The sequence below is a fragment of the Pyrgilauda ruficollis genome, unplaced genomic scaffold, assembly GCF_017590135.1.
Source record: "Pyrgilauda ruficollis isolate IOZ18807 unplaced genomic scaffold, ASM1759013v1 scaffold6, whole genome shotgun sequence".
NCBI classification, from domain to species: Eukaryota; Metazoa; Chordata; class Aves; order Passeriformes; family Passeridae; genus Pyrgilauda; species Pyrgilauda ruficollis.
In genome coordinates, this window is record NW_024527710.1 from 17,104,685 (window position 1) to 17,127,764 (window position 23,080).

At 43.1% G+C, this 23,080-nt stretch overlaps 1 protein-coding gene across 1 annotated transcript in view; it reads left to right on the forward strand.

Annotated features, from left to right (window-relative positions):
• PATJ (PATJ crumbs cell polarity complex component) overlaps positions 1 to 23,080 on the forward strand; it is a 130,509-nt gene that overhangs the window by 74,141 nt on the left and 33,288 nt on the right. Inside the window, exons 27-30 of the mRNA XM_041483240.1 lie at positions 2,410 to 2,606; positions 10,319 to 10,410; positions 17,572 to 17,644; positions 20,246 to 20,338. Coding sequence (XP_041339174.1) covers positions 2,410 to 2,606; positions 10,319 to 10,410; positions 17,572 to 17,644; positions 20,246 to 20,338 — 455 coding nt within the window. The remainder of the gene's footprint in view (positions 1 to 2,409; positions 2,607 to 10,318; positions 10,411 to 17,571; positions 17,645 to 20,245; positions 20,339 to 23,080) is intronic.

The following is a 23,080-nucleotide window of genomic DNA, read 5'->3' on the forward strand; positions in this document are numbered from 1 at the left end:
CCCAGCTCAGAAATGAATACACATGTGCTTCTGGACTGCCAACATTTCTCCCATGTGAGAAAACTCATTTTGGGGAGGAAGCACCGTGGAATTACAGACTTGGTCACAGAGGCACTCTGTCTGCAGGCAGAGGCTGGAGCAATGTGTGTTTCAGTGTCACAGGGCTGCTCGTGCTGGGGAATTCTACTGACAAGCCAGGAATGAGTTTTGAGGCAGTCTCTGAAGATGTGTATCTTCATCTGCACTGCATTTAAACACGTGTGTGTGTGTGTGTGTCCTGCTCCTTCAGCTCCTGTCTGTGCACCCGGCTGTGAGTTGTTCAAGTGATGCTTTAGACATGTTCCTTGCTCCTGGCAAACAGCAGTGAGATGTGTTACCCATGTTCAGCAAGCAGTGCAGGAAGCTGTGCAGAAGGTGATGGACAGCATCCCTCCAGCTCCAGTTCTTGGTTTTAGCCACAAAAATGCAATGAGTAAGAAAAACCCTTTTCTGCTGGTGCCCAGTTCTGGGGTGTGCTGCAGCTCCTCGCTGTGCTGTAATGAGTTATCTGTCTAATTGTGGTGGGCAGCAAATGCCCTAGAGCTCTGCAGGTCTGGACTTGGCCTGGTGGGCAAAGAAATTAAACCTCAGTGCTGTGACCAAACCAGGTGTAGCTGTGTGGGGCTGTATCTCCTTTGCTTTCAGAAACTCCATTTTTGAGATCCTTCCTGTCTTGCTGTTCTGTTACTAAGAAGACAAAACAATTTCCAAATCCATCCTCTAATTACAAGTTGACCCCATTAGTTAAGAAATACATTAAAGAGCCGTGCAGCTATATGGGTTGCCATTTATTTAACACAGTTACATGAATTTTTGGGGGCATATAATAGTAACAAATGAGCTTTCTAATTTTTTTTGTGATACTCTGATTTTGTGCAGAGCTCTCTAGGGCCTTAGCAGCTTTCCAGGGATAACATCTCACCCTGACTGTACACCCTGGGGATTTTGGGCTCAGGCACTGGGGTTTTGAGCGTGGCAGGAAAATGTCAGCCTGTAAATACAACGAGGGGAGAGCTGGCTGCTCTCAGTGTGGGTAATTCTCTTGGGTGCAGCTGGGGCTGGAGATGGGAAGCTGCTCCCCATGTCCCAGTGGGCTCTGCCAAGGCACAAGGGGCTGCTGCAGCTGGAACAATTACTCAGGAAGGACCCTTGGAGAGAAGAGCCACTGGGAACATCCCACATTCAGCTGAATCACCCTGACAGCACAGGGGCTGTGGAAGGAACATCTCTACCTTGTCTTCTTTCTTCTCAGCAGTTTTTATTCACTTTTGGTTGCCTCCCTCTCACCTTCCCCTTTTCCCTCTTTCTTGTTGTCATGGGAACATTCACTACAGCAGTTAAATCACACTATTAAAATATGCTTCCCCAGGAGGGTGGTAGTAGCTAATATTGATCTAGCTCCTGCTGCTGACTCAGGGATATGGTTGAACATATAATATCCCTTATTTCTCCTTTTCATGCATAATGCAGCAGTTCCTCTCACCTTGGGCTCTGTGCTAAAGGTGACACCCAGCCATAGGGGTATACTTTGACTTTCTCTCTCAAACGTGTGGCCCAGCTGAAGGGTGCAGGTGCTGCTTTAAACTGGCTTTCAAATCTGCAAGGGGAAAGCAGACAGGGAAGAACTGCCCTCCCCAGCAGTGCTGATAGATGTTTGTATGCCAGTGGTGAAAAGACACTCAGATTAACCTGTCAACATCCCCAGCCACGCTGTGTGCTCCCAATAACTTTGTAAATATATCGAGCTCTGTCACAGGAATGCTTGAAATGCAGATGAAAGACAAATAGCTACCTTAATATCAGGTGAGGCTGCATTTAAAAATGCAATCACTCATCTGCATTGTCCCTGACATCTGCTCTGCCTAATCAGCCCGTGGAGCTAAGCAGAGCGTGCTGGGAAGATTCCTGAGTCACCAGGAGGAAGCAGAAGGATTTACCTTGAGATGTGAGCTTGCAGTAATGTTTGTGCCATTAAGGGCTTCACTTTCCCGCAGTGGTTAATTAACCAGCTCGAACTTTACAAGAGTTTCCTGAATTTGATAGGTTTTGTAAGGTAAAGGTGCCTCTGGAATTTCCTTGTTTACCCTCCTTTCAGAAAAGTTTTGGTTTGGAACCAGGCTATTGTGCAAATAATTAAAAATAGTGTGGGTTTCATGTGAAAAAACACGATTTACAGCTGATGCTGCGTTTTGCTGTGTGACTGATACACACAGAGCAAATGATATTTTAGAGTCTGTGCTGAAAAGACCTCTGTTAAAAGCACTTATTTGCTGAGAAGCCATAAATTTCTGGCATATTTGTGCCTGTTGTTGAACATCTGCACATAACTCACTTTATGTTCTAACTCCCTTTATGTTTTGACCTTCCCAGAAAAAATCAGGCAGAGATATGCAGATCTCCCGGGAGAATTGCACATTATTGAGCTGGAGAAAGACAAGAATGGGCTGGGGCTCAGCCTGGCTGGCAACAAGGACCGCTCCAGGATGAGCATCTTCGTGGTTGGGATCAATCCCGACGGCCCCGCGGGACGGGACGGGCGGATGCACATCGGGGATGAGCTCCTGGAGGTAAAACTCTGCCCTGGGTGTTCTTTGGGGATAGGTTCCTCTGTAAAACTCTGCCCTGGGTGTTCTTTGGGGATAGGTTTCCTCTGTAAAACTCTGTCCTGGATGCTCTTTGGGGATGAACTCCTCTGGATAAAACTCTGCCCTGGGTGTTCTTTGGGGATGGGTTCCTCTAGGTAAGACTCTGCCCTGGATGCTCTTTGGGGATTAACTCCTCTGGGTAAAACTCTGCCCTGGGTGCTCTTTGGGGATGAACTCCTCTGGGGAAAACTCTGCCCTGGGTGCTCTTGGGGGATGAACTCCTCTGGGGAAAAGTCTGCCCTGGATGCACTTGGGAATGAGTTCCTTGAGATAAAACTCTTCCCTGGATGCACTTTGGGGATGGGTTCCTGGAGGTAAAATTCTGCCCTGGGTGCACTTTGGGGATGAGCTTCTCTGGGGAAAACTCATCCCTGAATGCACTTTGGGGATGGGGGATGAGCTCCTGGAGGTAAAACTCTGCCCTGGATGCAACTTGGGGGTGAAATCCTCTGGGTAAAACTCTTCCCTGGATGCTCTTTGTTACAGAAATACTCTATAACAAATGAGCTTTCTAATGCATAAAGGGGGTGAAATCCTCTGGGTAAAACTCTTCCCTGGATGCCCTTTGGGGATGAACTCTCTAGGTAAAAATCTTCCCTGGATGCACTTGGAAATGAGCTCCTGGAGGTAAAACTCTACCCTGGAGGCTCTTTGGGGATGAGCTTCTGGAGGTAAAACTCTTCCCTGGATGCACATCAGGAATGAGCTCCTCTGGGTAAAACTCTTCCCTGGATGCACTTTAGGGGATGAGCTCCTGGAGGTAATGCCCTGGATGCATTTTGGGGATGAGTTCCTCAAGGTAAAACTCTTTCCTGGATGCACTTTAGGAATGAGCTCCTGGAGGTAAAACTCTGCCCTGGATGCACTTTGGGGATGAGTTCCTCAAGGTAATTGTTCCCTTTAGCGTGTGCAGGGAGGGAGAGGCATCTTGAACCTTTAAATAAAGCCTGGAAGTGGAATTAGGTGGCTGAGCAAGGAGCTGTGCTGATTTATGCCAACTGAGAACTTGGCCTTTGGCAGGTAAATGTGTTTGCAGTGAAACGAAAATCACTGGCCTGTGAAAAGCAATGTCTTGTCAGCAAAGTCTGTGCTCTCAGCATGTTCACAGGCTCTGCCTGGGGAGGGGCTGTTGAAAGGCAGGAAGGGGACAGTAAATCAATCCTTGGAGTGCATGTGTGCTTTACAGGGAAATTCACACTTTTCGTTAAAAAAAAAGCCAAAACCCCCTCAATGTTGCCATATGTGTCTTTACAGATGACAGGGATATTCCCCGTCCTGAAAATAAATTTCATGCTGTAATCTGTTTTGATCTGTTGCAACTTAAAATACTTATTTTCTGTAGTTGTGTCTGGCACGAGTTCACCCACGAGGCAAGAGAGCTCGTTAGCAAGTGGAGTATTTTGTCTTCACTTTTTCTCCAGTCTCCTTGCTTCACCTTCAGCCTGCAAACACAGCTTTTCCTTCACTTCATCTGGTTTTTGGGCTGTTGCAAAATGACATTTTGCAGCGATTCTCCACGTGGTATTTGCTTCAGTGGTTTAAAAAAATCATCCATCCCTGGGGATCTTCCCCTTGGAGAGAGGCTCTCACTGAGGAGCAGGGATTTGCTGACCTGCTGCTCTCTGTGGGTGGTGATGCTTTGAACTTTCAGCAGCTCTCTGTGCAATCAGAAAACCACCTCTTTTTTCACATTTCTTGACTTGAGAAAGAGCAGTTTGGCTGCCTGGGGGTACCCTGGGAATAGTCAGAATTGTCCAAGCATTTGTCATTGTCTAACAGTTCTGTAATTAGGGGGTTTCAATACACATAGTACAAGAAAGACCTTTTTTTTTTTGGTTATGTAAAAACACCATCATCTGAAGTTGATTTCATTTTAAGTGTGAGAAAAGGTATGAAGGTCTGGACCATAATGGAGTAGGGTAGGAAAATTGCTTTCTCCCTCAGAGTGATGTTTTTTTCTGTCCCTGACACTGAATTCTAGTGGTAAAAAAAAAAAAAAAAAAAAAAAAAAAAAAAAAAAAAAGAGAGAATGGTTATGTTTTGGGTGTGTGGAAAGAACTCATGACACTGTTCTCTGCATATCATAGGTAGTTCCTGGTAGAGCAGAGGATCTGAAGTACTTGAGAGAGGCACCATCTGGGATTAATCACAAGGCTGGGTTTGCATGGATGAGCCACATTATAAGGAGCATTTCCCAAAGTGATGGTGTTGCCCTCATTCCTCTCACTGTTAAGTTGGAAATAAAATGGGGTGGTTTTTTTTCCCTTCAGTAGAAGGAAAGTGAGATCCTCCATCTCAAAAATGCCCAGATTCAAATAAAAATTCAAGGAGACTTTAGCAGCTACCTTGTTTATCCTTGCCATCCAGTTTAAGATGTGCCACCAGTGGGCAGGAGTGCAGTTCCTTATAGGAAAGGATAAATTCAAAACACCCTGCATTACCAAGGGCTGGGTTCTGCATTAGCCATGTGCAGTGAGATGACAGAGCTCCCATCTGGTTCTCACCTAACTGCATGTTTAAGGTACATTTGCATCTGCATCTTTAATTACAGCTCACTTTTCAGGACTGGAACGCCTCAGCAAGAGAAGGGATTCACATCTTGGGAAGCCTCTGGCATTTCTGGGCTGTCCTGGGCTGCCCCATTTGGACAGTCCTGCTCCATGAGAGCAGAGGATGCCACTGCAGGGTGTGCAGATTATTCCCTGTGCCTTTTGCTGGAGTTCAGCTCAATGGGATGGCCATTTAGACAGATAGATACTCCCTGTTCATTATTCTTTTGAACTGGGGTTTGATTGGATTCAACTGAAGGATGTGGGACGCTGCCAGGCTGCCTCAGCTCCTTATTCATGAAATCTTTTGTTGCTGAATTAATGAAATACCAGCTCACTTTTAGCTTCTGCAGACAACAGTAGCCTTCTGGGGGCATGATCATCCTGGTTTGTTTTCACAACCTGGCACTGAGAGAAATGCAGGTCACATAAAAAACCTTCATGTGATCGTTATTTTTTAATACCTCTTCAGTGATGTATTTTGGATGGCTGTGTGGCTGGAGAAAACAGCTTTTTGGGGGAAAAAGGTCCTTTCATCCTACTTTTATACATATGGAGAAACTGCTTGGGTCAGAATTTGGTCCCTGCACAGAAAAGTATTTTTTTTACAGGACACCAGTCCTGCTTTTCTGTTCTTTTTCCAAGCAAAGGAGCCATCTGTGGTGCTCCTGCCTCGCTCTCATGCTGGTTTAGTGCAGGTGTCTGCCCTGCTTCGTGTCTAGTTAGACTGGGCTCAGTGCTGGGGCTGTTTGTGCCCAGCATGGCCCTCAGCAGGGTCACCTGGAGCTGTACCTGTGCCTTGAGTCCTGCTGCTCCCAGCTCTGCATGGGCCTGAACAGAAGCTCCTGTTCTCACTGAACAATCCACCCTGCCATTACCATTATTATTATTATTATTATTGTTATTATCATCTCCCCAGGAGAGAGTCAGCTGAGTTCCATTAATAAACCAGGCTGTTAGAGCCCTCATATGCTGAATTACTGATGTTGGGATGTTCTACCATCTCCCCTTCTCTTGCTGAGGATGGGGCAGGGTTTGGAAAGAAACTGCTCCTTTGGATGTGGAGTTTTCCCTGCCCATGGTTGGAATGAGCTGAGCTTTAAGGTCCTTTCCCACCCAACCCTTTCTGTGTTTTATTCTGTGAGGACACAGCACCTCTTGAAAGAGTAAAAGCTCTTTTTTTTTTGGCTCTTCAGACAAAAATCACTGTAGAAGTTTGCCTGTTGTCCATTCTGGACTGTTGCCCAGGTGACAATTATTACATTTTATTTCTTCATGCCATTTTTCCCATTGCTCAAAGCCAGAGAGCTTTTGTGCTAAATGCATTTTTATTGCTATTTTATTTTAAGGTGCTTAGATAAATAGAAGTTATGCTGTAATAATATAATAGATACAGCAGTATTTTGCCCAAGTAAATGAGCTCCCCAGCCAAACTCACAATGCCATTTCTGTTCTAAGACGTGGGGGACTGGCATTTAATTCTCAGTTTATTTGCTGTGGAATCTCAGAACAGAATCACAGAATGGTTTGGGTTGGGAGGGACCTTAAAGTTCATCTCATTCCTTGTGCAGGGACCCCTTCCACCATCCCAGGCTGCTCCAAGCCCTGTCCAGCCTGGCCTGGGACACTCACTCCAGGGATGGAGTTTCTCTGGACAAACTGCTGCAGTGTCCTTTTCAGAAGAGGATGCAGATCCTTTTTTGGTGTGCTCTGTGTGCAGGCTGGGTTTGGGTGGTGATTTCCAAGCTGGCAGCAGGTGAGGCTGGCAGGGGGAGGTTGCTGGGCAGGAGGGCTCAGGGATCTGTGGTTCCCAATGTCCTTTCTCCACACTCCCCAGGTGGGGAGCCACAGGGATCAGCTGCCAGCTCAGAGCAGGATATTTTCTGTCCTTACAGATTTTATGCTCTGTTGATCACTTTAGATGATGCACATGTTTAAACATGTGCCCAGCAAGAATTTTGGTGAGGGAAATTCACATTCTAATTAGTTTTTTCTCTCCAGTTTTTTCCCTCAAGCTTTGGGAGATCGTTGTACTTTATGGGGTTTCAGTATATAAAATTTGACTGATAAAAAAAGGCTTTGAAACTTTCCCCATTGTTTCAGAGAGTCTGGTTGTGTCTTGAAATGCTACAATTCCTGTGGTAAGAAGGAACCCAGTGCATTGTATAAAGAAATAATTATTACAGAAAGCTAAGCCAGTATTTTTACTAGCTTTGGGGTATCATTTAACTTGATTTTCATAAAAATCAGATGATACTAATTTTATGGATTTCCATTACTGCCACGTAGTAAAAACAGTGTGGGTTGGGTTTTTTTTTTTTTTAATATCCATATCTAATGTTTCTCTTCTGCAAATTAAAGTTTGAGAAGCAAACAATCCTGGAGATTTTTTCCCCTGAACCCAAGAGCTCGGATTTCAGTGAGTTTGTACTTTCTGCTACTTCAGTGCACGAAACTGTAAACCAAAACTTCTGTAGGTGAAGGCAACAGGACATTTGGGATCTGTGATTAAATCTGCCATAAAGCAATGTGTGATTTCTTTAAAGGCTGAACTTGTGGGCTGACCTGACCTCATACCTGCAGCAAGTTTTTATCTTTCTCCAAGCTCTGCTGACTTTCCAAGGAGTTACGGAAAGAGACATTTCCAGAAGAGTTGAGGTTGATTTAGATCTGTTTATTTCTTTTGCTTAGTCCAGGCTTTGTTTTTCTTTTCTAATCTCTAATGCAAAAAGTAAAGCACAGAGTTATAGGCTTTGACTCCCAGAGTAATATTTGGTTAATCTGACGTGTTACTTTATTTAATTTGAAATATTTAAACTGGTGTTACATCTGAAATCCTAGAAGTTCTCTGTTTTGTTTTATTTAAGTAGGCTTTGGTATTTTGCTCATCACTGTGGTGTCTGCAACTAACAGAGCATTAATTTATTTTGCAAAAGAAAGTGTACTTTAAAAAGAAAAAAAACCGAAAAATTAATACTGGGTGTAATAATTCTGTAGGACAGTCCAAAACCTTGTGGAGATATATTGCTTTGATTATGTTTTCATTTTGGAGTAATTAAATAATTATAACTTAGAGATCCAGCTCACAGCTAATTAAATTTTGGACTATTTGATACATGTAGTGAATAGGATTAATTTAGCCAGAGTAAAGACTATAAGTTTTAATCTAAGAAGTCTGCTGTTTAGGAAAATTGATGGTAATTTAACTAAATCCAAACAATTCGTAAAGCATACAGTATTCCCAGTGAACAGTTTATTCTCAGATTTAGAGAAATTAAGTCAACAAACTCACTGAAAATTTCAAGTTGAGCTTGAAGCCAGAATGCAGCTGAGCATTCATTCATTTCATTTTGGGTTTTTAAATTGATGTTTGATTGATGAAGCATGGCCCAGGATGTTGCTTCTCACCCTGCCTTTTCCACCATGGCAGCTGCAGACAGAACCATATTACCTCTTTGGGAATGGTGATATTATTTCCTTTTAGACCTTGCTTGGGACCCTCTTTGTACAATAAAAGACTTGGTAGGTGAAAGTTTTGCACTTCAATCCCAGTCAGTAACCAAGTGTTAGGGCGTTTATTCTTGTCCTTGCATTGTCCTTATTTAACTGATGAACTTGTATCATGTTTTGACCCACTGAAAATAAGATTTGTGAATATTCCTAATGTGTCTGACTAGCCCATATCACACCAGGCTGGAAGACTTGGCCTGTTACTGCTTGTTTGAATGAAAAAAAAAAAAAAATAAATCCTTCTAAGATCACAGACCCAGAATCCAATACAAACATCTGCAGTAACAAAAATTCCTTCTGTAATCACCACTGAATTGTTCCTGGGCTCCGTTGTCATTATTGTTTTAAGCAGCATTGGTATATCAAATGTGAATGTAAATATTATGTTGTAAATTTAGAGTGGGAGGAAAAAACTGCAGTATTGAAGCACAGGATTGTTTAGGTTGGAAAAGTCCTCTAGGACACAGAGTCCAAGTGTTCCCCCAGCACTGCCAAGGCCACCACTGCCCCGTGTCCCCAAGCGCCACATCCACAGGGCTTTTCAATCCCTCCAGGAATGGGGACTGCCCTGGGCAGCTGTGCCAGGGCTTTCCATGAAGAAATTTTCCCAAATATCAATCAAAGTCTCCTCTGGTGTAACTTGAGGCCGTTCCCTCTGCTCCTGTCCCTGTTCCCTGGAGCAGAGCCTGATCCCCCCGGCTGTCCCCTCCTGTCAGGAGCTGTGCAGAGCCACAAGGGCCCCCTGAGCCTCCTTTGCTCCAGACTGAGCCCCTTCCCAGCTCCCTCAGCCCCTCCTGGTGCTCCAGCCCCCTCCCCAGCTCCATTCCCTTCCCTGGACATGCTCCAGTCCCTCCATGTCCTATTTTTTTGGCTGGGGACTCCAGAAGTGACCGCAGGGCTGGAGGTGCCTCAGCAGTGCCAGCACAGGGCTTGGTCACTGCCCTGCTGCTGTGGCCACCCCACTGCTGACCAGGGCAGGTGCCAGGCCTTGCTGCCCACCTGGGTCATGTGTGGCCAGGCTGTTTTCCCCTGGCAGCTGCAGCATTTCCCATTCCCTGTGCCCAGAACAGGGCTTGGTGCCTGCTGCTGTGCTCAGGTGTGGGTCCATCCCAGCCAAAGTGATGCAGCATCATGCCCTTCAGTTGTCCTTCATCCCCCTGACTCCCACTCCTGCTTCCTTCAGCAGAGCTGAGGAGTCAGCACAGTCTTAGCAGCCAGTCCTCCTAAATGGCCAAAGCCTGCAGGCAAAGTGCAGGAGTCTCAACATCTAAGCATCTGTGCTGTTGTCACATCTATATGATTCTCCTCAGATCAAGTTGCTTTCCAAAAATCTGGGAATAATCCTTAAAACCCATTCAAGGGATCTGTGGGGAAAAAAAAAATCTCTCCTTTGTGGTTTACTAATAACAGTAAATTAGCTCTGCATTGGTTTCTGTTTTATACAGATCAAGATTTGGAGACCACATTTTCTTTGAGTCTTATCTCCTTATCCCACAGTAAACTTGGAAGTCTTGGTGGTATAAATTAGAACAAGGTGTACTCCTCAACTTACATGAAAACATTTTCTTTTAACAGATAAACAATCAGATATTGTATGGAAGAAGCCACCAGAATGCCTCTGCAATCATTAAAACTGCCCCATCAAAGGTCAAGCTGGTTTTCATACGGTAAGAACCATTCTCATCAAAACATTTGTTGCATTTTAGCCTATTCCGTGATGTATTTACATATTTAGCCTGCTTTGCACATACTGAACTTTCCCAGTTCTCTTTGAAGCTGAATAAACCTTTTCTCTGACTATTCTTCTTGGAACAGTTCAAGAGTTCTCCATAATAATGTATAAAAAAGAAAATCTAATGGAAATGAATACTTATTTTAAGGGTGTCTGCTGAAAATTTGAGCTGTTCCTCTTGGGCTTGGGAGCTGCTTCTCCCACAACTTCCTAAAGTGCTTTGGGATGGTTCAGCACGGGCTTGGAGAGGGCAGCTTGTTCATCCAGCCAGGAGGGAGTGGAGATGGTGCAGAGGCTTGGGATTGCTGGAAGAGGAATAGGGATGAAGCCCAAGGAGCACAGGCTGGCTGGAAGTCTGAAGGATACCTTTGTGTGGGCATCAAAAGAGGATTTTGAAATTGAGCAAGGGCTTGTTTGTACAGAGGGGGAGCCTGACTTTGCCAAGGAGCTCTGGGATGGATTGTGTGGGAGGGAATATGCTAAAACACTCTTTCATCTGCATAAAAATTACATGTGGGCATTTTTCTTTCGCTCCAAGCATGAAAATTCATCCTCTTTGTACATGAATTAAAGACACCTGCGTGCATTCCCTCAGTAGTTCAGGAAGTGTTGCTCTTCTGACCCTGGGCAGGAGGTCTGGGAAAAAACTGCCTCTTTCCCAGGACTCATACATGCTTTAACAGGCAGGAATTTCATAGATGTGCATTTATGAATAAATTCCAGCTGTGACTTTTGTTGGGCACTTCACCCCCATGCCATTTTATAAGGTGCTCTTCCCACCAACACATACATCATACTTGATATTGTTTTATATTCCTGGCTCATCCATAGCCTCCCTGTGAACAATGTAATAATCTGTGGGTGAATGCATATAAATGTGTACATTTACTGCCACAGCTCTGCCTGGTGCAGCGTGCCCAGAAATGATGGAAGAGCAGCATTAGCACCATGAGGAATGAGTTGCTATCCTTGGCAGCTCAGAGGATCTGGAGGAGATTAATGCTCTTGCCTGCAGCTCCTGTGTTACTTTCCCCAGCCATTGAAAATTCAACGTCACGTCCCACAGCTCACTCACCATTATTTAATTGCCTGTGGAAAATGGGGCTGGTTGGAAGTTCCAGAGGCAAAACCACGACTTGTGGGAGCCCAAGCCAAGAGTGGGGGCTCCTTGCAGCCTGCCCTGGTGCTCCAAGCAGAACTCCAGGGAATGGCCCTGGCAGAGCCACTTCCATGGGCTGCAGGTCCTTGGTGTGTCTTTGGGATCCTTGGTGTGGCTTTTGCCCTTTGAGACACAAAGGCCATGTAGGTTCTTAGCTAAAATTCTCCTTTTCTGATTGTGATCTTCAAGGCAAAAATTCATCTCAAATATTCAAGAGATACTAGAAATAGATATTGGAAATACCATTGGGTGATTCTTGTTTCCATCTCAGAGATTTAAAAAAAAACCCCAATTTCTGCTTTTAAGTGCTGCTGCTGAGGGTGTAAACTTCCATCTTCCCAAGAGCACAATGTCTTGCACTGCTCTTGGCCTGGCACTGACAGCTGATGGGTTTATTTGCTCAGCCCAGGCAGGACTGGAACAGCAATAAAAGGGAATTGTCCCACTGAAAGGATGTCCTCAGTAACTGGAGCACTGCCCCAAACGTGGGGAGAAAACCAATGTCCCTTGTTCCTTGATGTGTGCTCAAGTTCTAGCGAAGACAAATTAGACTGTCTCTCTTCAATGTGGATTTTAAGGACAAACAAGAATTATTTACTCTTCTCATGCAAACCCTGTTCCATGAGCCCAGTCTGTCTTGGTGCTTCCCATTCCTCCAGCTCAGACCACAAACCCAGTGGATGCTGCTGAGTGAAAACATGAGCTGTGGCCTTTTTGTGCCTCTGGATGTGTTTTGGCTACGTTACACCACAGCTCACCACAGCAAAATGACACGGACTGCAGGAGCTCTGAGACAAATTAATTTGGTCTTCATGTTCATCAAAATACAAATATTCTCATTTCACCAGTGAAAAACTTGAGCAGATTATAATTTTGTAGAAACACATCAATCCAGAGCTTGAAAAGGTCCTGGCTGAGCTGATTCAGGGCATAAAAGCCAAGCTGGTGGAATTTTTGGGCTGTTCCAAGTGCCCTCTCTGATACCCTGAGGCCTTTTTTCCCTGAGATGCAGGATGCTGAGTGATAAGCATGCTGCTTTCCCCTTGGAAGCAGGAAACAGCATCCAGGTTTTCCTATTCCTGGTGTTTTGGTTCATGTGCAGGGCAGGGGGATGTTTCCATAAACTCCTTAATCAGTTGTGAAAGAAGCCCAGAAATTCCTGGGCACAGAAAAGCCTTTCTGTGAGAGCTGTAATAACTATCATTAAATAACTTCAGAGAATCACAGAATGGTTTAGGTTGGAAGGGACCTTAAAGAGTATCCAGCTCCAGCCCCAAATTTATTGCTTTTTCTAGACAAAGATAAAGGATAAAAGGTATCCTCAGCCTTTTTGACTTTCTGCTGAAATCCTGACTTACCACATGTGCCATAAAAGTCTGTTCACACTTTTTTACACCCAGGTAGTGTTACAATTGCATTCCCACCCTTCCCTGGAATTTTTGCTGATGAGACACAGCTCAGTAGCTGCTGTGAGAATCACAGACACCCCCTTATGTTGGAAGGCTTCTCACTCTGCTTTATGAGCATCTTTTCCTCAATTAAGTTGACGATGATTATTTAAAACAGTTGATTTTGGCCAGATTCCAAAATATAAGTCTTAACACAGCCCTGTTTCCCAGTGGTCTCATTAATTACTTGAGCTTCTAAGAGCATCTAAAAGATTTGCAGTTAGAGTGTCACTTCGCTTTTTTTAGGGGCAATAAGGATGTAATATCTTAGTTGCCTTTGGAAATTCTTGCTCTGATTCTCCAACAGGAATTAGCCAGGTAATAACATGAGAGAGGGACTTGCTTCTTTTAGGAGTGTCTGTGCCCCAGTTCCCAAAATAGGATGTGTTTCTACCCGTTGTGGGTTTTGGTCATGTGTTGTAAGTCCATCTCTGTACCATGCACAATGAAACAATATAATTAAATTTTACATCCTGAGTAGGAAATCCAGTTTACATCAAGAATGCTCTTTTACAGTGAGAATTTTATGATTCAGCAAATTCAGTGCTTTTTTCATGCTCAATTAACTGCCTTTAATCTGGTTTGATGCTTCAGTGTTGGTATAATGAGCAGATCAAATATAGCTGAGTGCTTGAACCAAAGTGAATTCCACTGATTGCAAACCATCCTCCCATTGTGTTCAGTCCTGTGAGTCACTCCTTGGTCTACCTTTATCCCCTAAAAAAAAAAAATTGCCTTGTGCTGTGATGAACCATGAGAAATGCTTCAATAGTGAGGGTTTTTTCTGATTTGAATTCCATCTGTCATCTGTCCTGAGCCCTCCCACACTGCAGCCGCTGCTCTGATATTGTTGCTTCCTGCTGGTGGGATTGTGAAGCCCACAAATCTGTCACCCAACCCCTCCTTCCACTTCCAGGTGTAATCTCCTGTTATTTATGGTGATGTGCAGAGGAGTGGGATCCTTCTGCTCCAAGGACTGGGGAGTGTCTGGGTTGTTCAACACTCCCCACTGCTGTGGCTTTGACTCTTCTTTCAGAGCCTCTAGAAGTGACATCTTATGTTTAGTGCCACTCTCAAACACTGCCATGCTTTAGAAATTATTTCTATAATAATTAGGAAATTATTAAAAATTATTTCTATAATAATTAGAAAATTATTAGAAATTATTTCTATCATAATTAGAAATAATTATAATTAGAAATTATTTTTACGTTGGTTCAAACCTACATAATTGGCCATATTTTAAGGGTATAAACTCCTGTTTTTACTTGCTTTGATTGCTGAGCTTCTTTCATGTGGGAAAGCTTTAAAACTAAGCCCTTGCCAGGCCCTGTGTGTGTGCAAGTTTGAACTTTTCCTGTTTTCTCCAGAGCTGTTTCCTCCTCTCTGTCATACACGTGTGGGAACAGGCTCAGGAATGGCTCAGGAAGTTCAGTAATTTGGGCTCCTGCAAAACCTTTGATGACCTAAGCTGCAGTTTATAGGAACATTAGTTGTTCATTTAAAATACCCGTGTGCCTGTGGCTCCCCTGTACTTGGGGGTGGAAGGAGAGGAAGTGCAGAGCAAGACTGTTCTTGCTGCTGGGGGAGAGATTTTTCAGGAAGATGCACAAAGGTCCTGCCTTGGAGGAGAAACCCAGTGTGCCTGCCCAGTGTGCAGCTTTCCTGCAGCTCCTCTTTTCCAAAGGAGCTTCCAGAGCGAAGACAAAGATGAGAAAATACAAGATCTTGATTTGGTTTTTTTTTTTTAATTTTAACTTAACAAGCAGGATGTGGAAAATATAAGCTTTAGATAATCTGCCATTCTTTAAGTCCTGGTGTCACCTTGTGAGGTGGAAACATTTATTACACAGAGGAAACATTTATTCCCTTGTTTTACATTTACTTACACTACTATTTCATTTATTTACACTATTATTTACATATACATTTATAAGCTTTCAATAATCTGCCATTCTTTGTGTCCTGGTGTCACCTTGCAGAGGAAATATTTATTCCCCTGTTCTACATTTATTTATACTATTATTGCATTTATTTACACTGCTATTTACATATACATTTATAAGCTCTCAGCAATCTGCAAGACTTTATGTCCTGGTGTCACCTTATGGAGGAGATATTTATTCCTCTGTTCTACATTTATTTACACTATTATATACATATACATTTATAAACGTTCAATAATCTGCAAGACTTTATGTCCTGGTGTCACCTTGCAGAGGAGGCATTTATTCCCTTGCCACATCTCTGTTTTGTCTCAGATTTTTGTGTCACTTCAAACAAGCTATTGGGTTTTCCTTCTGATTCTTGATGTACTCCCACAAAAAGCATCCACAGCCCCTTGCAAATGCTCTCTCGGTGTTGGTGGTGCAGATATTTTGGCAGGAGGTTCTTCTCCCTTGGTTTAGACGTGCAGAGGACATCTGGAGGTCTGTGGTGAGTCAGAAGCTGCCAGGAGCCCCCAGAGAGCAATTCAGTGTGTCCTGTGGGGAATTAAATCTCTGAGGTGCTGGGGTTGCCCCTCCAAGTGGGAATGGTTTGGGATTTCTCTTAGTTTTGCCTTTCAGCACCCAACTTCAGCTTCTCTTCGTTCCTTCCTGCACCTTCCTGGCTGCTCCCTTTGGATTTCTCTTTGTGTGTGGCTCTCTTTAGGCTTCTCTTGTACCAAGTTTTTGTGGTATTTAAGGCAGTAGTAAATGTATTTCCCTTTGCTTAAGCTGCAAAGGTGCAGATGGAGCAGAACATCATGAGTTTTTTTTTTTTTTTTTTTTGGTCTACAAGACAGCATTGGGAATGTCCAGGGGTCCTGTTCAGATTAGAAAGAAGTAAAATGTAGTAAGGAATGAAGGCTTTGTCTTGAGTGGGAAGGTTTAGACGCCTTAACCCCAAGCAGGATTGAGCACCAGCAACTGGGAACAGCTTTTTTGGAGGTGGTTCTGGAGCAACTATTGCCAAATATGTTGAATGCTCGTCTGCAGTCACTGTAATTTGAATATGATGATCAGACTTCTAAGATGTCTGCCCCTGCATCAAAAGAAAATGATTGCTCCTTTTAGTCGTAAATAAATTCACATTTTAGTTGAGGACACTTGTGGAGAGCAGAAACAGCAATTTATTATTAGATCTGTCACTTTAAAATATATTCCCACTTTGATTCTGCTTTGAAGCATTCTCCTTTGAAGCAGCATTAAAGTATTTAAATATGTACGAGTCCTAGCAGGGGGAGATTACAAGTTGTGACACTGTGTAACCTTGGGGGTTTTTATATTTTTACTTTTTTTTTTTCCCTGGGGGAATTACCATAAGTGTTTTTTTATTGCTTGGAATAAAAATGGCCATCCACTTAAAGCTGCATAAAGATATTTTTTCCCCACTGGTGTAAAAAAATACAAAGGTGTTTGTGTATGAAGTGAAAGCAAGTTTGGATAATTAATTACACCCCAGTTTGTCAGGAAGCTTCTGTCTAGCAATTTTTAGGGTATTTCTTACAAAAGCTTATGTATATATAGTTTTTATTTATATATGTCCTTTATTTATTCATATATTTTACATATATATATATATATATATAAAAACATATATAAATATCTTTATATCTATTTTTTAATTTTTTTATTTTTTTCATGTGTGTTCTTTATTATATGTATTTTATATAGTATATAATGTATTCAAAGTCCTTTCTCACCCAAACCATTCCGTGATTCTGTGATGATTTGCCTTAAACGATATCACTGAAGTCATCTGTTACCTGGTGTCGTTTTACAGAGGCAAAAAAACCACAGAGCTGATTCCAGAAAACAAATCATTTTCAATGGCAGTCAAGGAAAAACATCAGCAAGGCAAAATGCTGTTAAATAAAAAAACAAAGTAAACAGATGTAAACTTCAGAGGCATTTTAAAGAGAGAGAAAAAGATGCCATACATCATAAGCCTTTTGGAAAAATAATTCACTTTATATGGAGGGAGAATCAGTGTTCATCTCTTCTCCCTGCATTTTATAAAATCTCTTCCAAGTTTTTACATTGACTCTTTTAGAAAAGACTGCAGGGAAAAGGAACAAAAAAAGAAAAAGCAATCTGTTACATGAAAACAGGTATTGTATTTCAGTAATGTGAACGTGAAACTATAAACAAGCAGATTATAGTAGATGTAGAGACCATTAAAAGAGGCTAACTAAGTGTGAGCACATCTATGTAGGGACCATAAACTCCAACTGCATCCTCTGATAATCCCCACAAAATTAGATTTCCAAAGGACATGATGTCAGTGTGTCCCAGATAAGCCCCCTCTGCTCCCATGGAGGGATGGGATCTGCTGGGGAGCAAGGAACCAGAGCAAAAATGAAGTGATTTTCTGAGCTCTAACTCTGATAAAAAAAACAGTTGTCATGCTGTTGAGGGTGTTTTTTAAAGGGCAGAACCAAGTCCAAGGAAGAGTTTGCCCACCCTGGTTTGGTTTTTGTAACGTGGTGTTTTGTTTTGTTGTGCAGAAGTGAAGATGCAGTCAACCAGATGGCTGTCACTCCCTTCCCACTGCCTTCAGCCTCCCACTCTGCCATTGAGGTAAGGTTTGTGGGCTGTTGTTTTTAATTAGAGACTGCTAAATTGAATAGATTAATCGTAATTAGCAGCTCGTGATAAGTTTGAGCACCTTGTCTAATTAAACCCGGGGTCGTAAAATGTGTTGGGTAGAGACTTGGCCTAATAGGCTTATTTTGCCCTGTCTCTTTTTTATTGATCTGGTTGTTCCACAGACCTGCATGGCATTAACAGCAGCTATTAAACAGGGTACTTGCTGTGCAGGAGGAGAAGGATCCAAACTAAAACCTTGCCTCCTCCACCGAATTTAAACCTTGTCCTGCTCCTTTTTCAGCTGGTTGTGCTGAGGCAGTTCTGCCTGGAGTAACCCTAAATGCAAAAAACAATCTCAGTGTGGTAATGCTGCCAGTGTTTTCTGTGATTTTTGTTGCTACCTCAGCCCCAGTGCAGACTGATTGCTCCCCTGTGCACCAGGAATCCCTGCAGCCACCACACTCGTTATCATTTTGACATCTCAATATGGTGTAACTAAATTTTCTAGATAAACTACACGCTTAGCCTCGCTGTTGCTTTTTAATTCTATTTCTATCTGAGCTAATAAAGCAAAAGATGTTTTGTAATTCAATTGGGGATTGGTCTTGCCTCAATAAATCCATGTGCATTGAACTCCTGGTATTTCCATGAGCGTGGCTGGGATCCCTCAGCACGGGGCCACGGGAGGTGAGGCTGGATTCATCTCCTGTTTGCACTCCTGCTGCTGTTTTCCAGACTCTCTTACCTCTGATGGCTGCTCCTTGCAGGCCTGGTGCTGCACAGAGCAAGAACTGCTCGTGTTTTGTTTGGATCTCAGTCATTTGTGGACAGGGCTTTGGCTTTTCCTTCTCTCCTCCACACCAGCAGCGCGTCCCAGGTGCAGCTGGTGCTTTGTAAATTACTTGACAATTCACAGAGTTATTTTATCTTTAATTACCTGCATTTGTTTAATATTTGTGCCTTCAGGAGGAAGCACAAAGCTTTGTTTATGTGCATTCTGTCCTCTGGTCAACTGGCTGTAATTAGACCCTACCCAAGTGTGTCTGTGTTTGCCTTTAGAGGTAGATGCTTGTGGGTTGAGTTTCATGCATTAATGGCAAGTTCTGACTATTTACATTATGTTTGTTTTATAAGTAAATACAGGTTTTTACTTCTAGCTGGTATCTTTTTATTACATAAAATCAACATAACCAAATATAGTGATGTTATACAGAAGTTTACATTGCTTTCTTTGGCAGCTCTTCCTCTCTTTAAATAAAGAAAAAATAGCCTTATATCTTGAAATATCTTCAAATATCTTTGAAATACCACATAAATATTTAACATTGTGTGTTACATGCACCCTACATGTAACTTGTCAGATCACATTAAACAGCCTGGCTGGTGGAATGGACTATCAGGGTGCTATAGTTACCATGGATTACTGTGTTAGTTTTCTTCAGCTCATCTCTTGATCTTTATCTTATCTCTTTATCTGCAGCTTATCTCTTTATCTTTGTTATATGAGAAGTGATAAACAGTAAATGCACCTTAAATCAGGGTCTTGTGTTGTGGTGTGATACTCTGGGCAAGCCTCCAGAAACAGAGTCTGTTCAATATTAATTGCTGTAAAATCTGGTTTTAGAAGTTTCAATCACCAGAATGAGGTTATTTTTTTGCAACAGTGAACAGAGGTGCTTTGTCCTCTCAAGTGGTGGTCCAGACATTTGAGTTTACATTTACTTAAATGTAAAATGCCTAATGAAAATTCAGAAATAGTTTTGTTTCTAGGCCTAAAGAGTCCAGGGGAGGCTCTGGAGCTGCTGCAGAGCTGGAGCCAGGCTGGGAGAGCTGGGGGTGCTCACCTGGAGAGGAGAAGGATCCAGGGAGAGCTCAGAGCCCCTGGCAGGGTCTGGAGGGGCTCCAGGAGAGCTGGAGAGGGACTGAGGACAAGGCCTGGAGGGACAGGACACAGGGAATGGCTTTAAGCTGGAAAAGAGGGATTTAGATGGGGTATTGGGAAGGAATTCCTGGCTGGGAGGATGGAGAGGGGCTGGGATGGAACCCCCAGAGCAGCTGTGGCTGCCCTGGATCCCTGGCAGTGCCCAAGGCCAGGCTGGAGCAGCCTGGGACAGTGGGAGGTGTCCCTGCCCATGACAGGGGGTGGCACTGGGTGGACTTTAGGGTCCTTTCCCACCCAAACCATTCCATGATTTTGCCAAGCTGCTCAGACTGTGTGAAGGAAACTGGGACTCCTTTAACGTGCTGAGCATGGGACAGAGGTCTAGAAAAAAGCTCTTCATACCAAGTCCACAGCTTTCACAGCTGGCAGGGATTAGTCTGGCCTTCAGAGCTGCCCCTAAGTGCAGTTTTGGGAATATTTTATGGTGCTTTTTGTCAGCCAAGTGGGGACCAATGTCTGCCTTCCCAGAGTTACATCCCTCACTCACCCCCTGACACTGGGAGGCTTTAATTGTGGATCTTTCCACCTTGTCATGCTGCCCCTTGTCTAAAAAACACAACAGAAAAGGGTAAAACTGTCCAGTTTTTCTGTTTAGCTGCTATGGGGGCCCAGAGCTCTGTTTAAAAGCTGTTGTCAATCCTTTCTCCCAGGAGCACGGTGGCACGGAACCTGCAGGAGGTGAGGAAGACCCAAGTTTGGAAGTTGTCATGAAAAGCTTGACTGATGAGGAACCCAGCAAAGCTGTGAGTGACTTGAGGCAATATTTAAGGATTATTAGAGTTCAGAATGTGGAGGCTCTCTGGGCTTGATTGGTTTTCTCTGCCTTTTTATTGGAGTGTTGCAGCACTTTGGTCAGATAATCTCCAGTACATGTAAAAGCAGAATCAAACTCAGCTTTACATACCCATGAACTGAGCCATGAACCCATGTTTTCATGAACTGAGCACTCAGTAAAACCTGTTAAAATACCAAGATAAGAGTTTCCACGTAGCATTTTGGCCCTCTCTTGGGTTCTTGGTGAGTGAGGGGATTGTGTTTCCACTCCTGCCATCCATGTGTGACAAACTTTAGAAAAAGCCTGGTCTGTAAATCATATCCTCATTTATATTCATAGCTTCATAAATTCTAAGGCCAAGATGTCTATTATCATAATCTAGTCTTGCCTCCTGAATAGCACAGCTATAGAGTTGCTCTCAGTGATTTCTGCATTAAGGCCATAACTTGAGCTTTAATGTGGTTCTGTCAGCGTGCACTGTAATAAATACTGAACTTCTCATTGACACAGATGGAGATTTTTGTTGTTTGATAGGTCAGGATCATGCATTATCAGGAATCTGTAAGTCCTTCAGGGTGCAGCTCTGATTACTTCTTTTTGGACACTGTGTTAGAAATTTAAAATGGAAAACACTAAACATGCCTAAGCTAGAGGTACATCAGAATTTGCTGAGAGAGTCTTTTTGCTGCCTGCTCCAGTTTCAAGGAGTGCAGGACTTGCTGTGTGTCCTCAGCTAAGGAAATCTGACATTTCTGGATATTTTTCCTCTTAGATATCTTCTTCCTGCTCCATCATGTCTCTTGCAAGGAGTGTCATGGGGTTTGCAAATATAAATTGAATATACATAATGTTCTGCAGCTAGTAAGTGTTTAACTAATGAGTCTGCAAATTCCAAGAGTTAGGAAGTGTTATGTGCTATTCAAGCATCAGAATTAATCAGCCATGGATTGATTTATGTCCCTAATGGATTACTAAGAGGTTGAGTTCTTGCTGTTTGGTAGCCCAGTGCAGATTCCTCTGATGGGCTGGAATATAAAGGAGTCAGATTTTCCCTGTATGTATTTGCAGGTGTCACTCACCTGGTTTTATTGCAGTTCTTGCTCAACTTGGCAAGAAATTTTAGAGGGATTGCAAGGTAAGAGGAGAAATTGCTCAAAGACTGAAGCAGATAAAACCACATAAAATGTGTTACACAAAAGTGAACTTTTGGTGTGGGCTGTGGTGCTGGGAAGCTCTTTGAGTGGTGTTAGAGGAGGGGTGAATTTAATGGGAAAAAGAAATTGCAGCAAAGGTAGGTGTGGGGGGAAGATGCTTCTGGAACCACAGGAAACCCAGAATATGTTGGCAGCAAGAAAGAAGGGAACTGTGGAGCCAAAGGGCACAAGTTGAAAGGTAAAAAGAAAGAAAAAGAGCTGTCCCAAACAGAGCAATGGCAGAGAGGTAAGAGAAGGCAAAGGCCTGCACTTAGAATTGGAATTCCTACAGACCCAACTGCTCATTCCATAATGCCTTCAGTTGGGCCAGCCCTTGGCTTAGGGGAATAAATGGATGAAAAATAATGGCAAAAGCCAGTTTGATAATTTCAGAGTGTTCTTTCAGTCAGGATTTTAAAACTGCATGGGGAATATTCCTGAGCGGATCTCAGTTTTGGGAGTGTGCTGACGGTTCTGGCCCCAGGGGAGAGGTTTTTTTCTTAACTGGCATTAAGATTTTGACTCTGCAGTGCAGCACAATAGAAATTGGTGTTTTGGGGAAGGGAGATTTGTCTTGCAGTGTTCTAGTGAAGCAAAAGAAAACAGTGCCTTGTTTTTCACAGCATGATGCTGCTACCAAAGCCTCAGTGCTACCTCACCATTGTTACTGAATTTCTCAGTCACATGTCAGGAGAAATCAGGAATGTGAAAGTCAACAAGTAAGATCAAGTTCACTGAGTAAATAAAAAGTATGTGCTTATCAGCAGAGATCTTCCACAAGTATGTACAGCTCAAAGCATGGGCAGGATGTCTCACCAAGTGACAGCTGTAATAAAAGGAAAGTTAAAAAATTCACATCGTTCTCTGCTCATCTGTTGCTGATAAATTTGTCAGTCTCTCACAACATACTCTTTGTTGTCACTTCATCACTTTAAAAGCTATAAAGTTGTATAATGGACATCATTGTAGGCTGGGATGATAAGAAGAGGGAAGGAAAACAACTTTGTTTCTGAACTGGAGCCAGTGGAAGTGTTAGGCAGAGTCTGTGTGTTTGTTAGCTGAGGTTTGAGGTGGCCTCCTGCAAGGTCCTAGATTGAAGAAATCTGATTTTCTATAAGGTGTGCTTGGAAAAGAATTGGAGGAAGGAGCTTTGAGATGCTCTTGGAAGATTTAATCTGACAAAGTGAAAATGGTATGTGAGAATGGATTAATTTGCCTTTAAAGGTTTGAACGTGGAACAATAATCTGTCTTCACCACAAAGAGAAAACAAATCCTTGAAACACTGGCAAAGAGGAGGGGCAGTGTAAAAGTGCTTTTGGATGGAGTTGAGGGGTTGAATTTGATTAAACCAGTGGGACTGCAGGCTTTTGACAAATGCTGAGTGTATTTGGTGCTCATTTTGTTCAGGTACCTCGAGCACAGTTAAAAGATCAGGGAGATGTAAAGGTGGTGCCTGGTGCTTGCTTGTGGTGCAAGATGAGGCTTCAGATTTTAGTCACACATCACAATGAAAAAG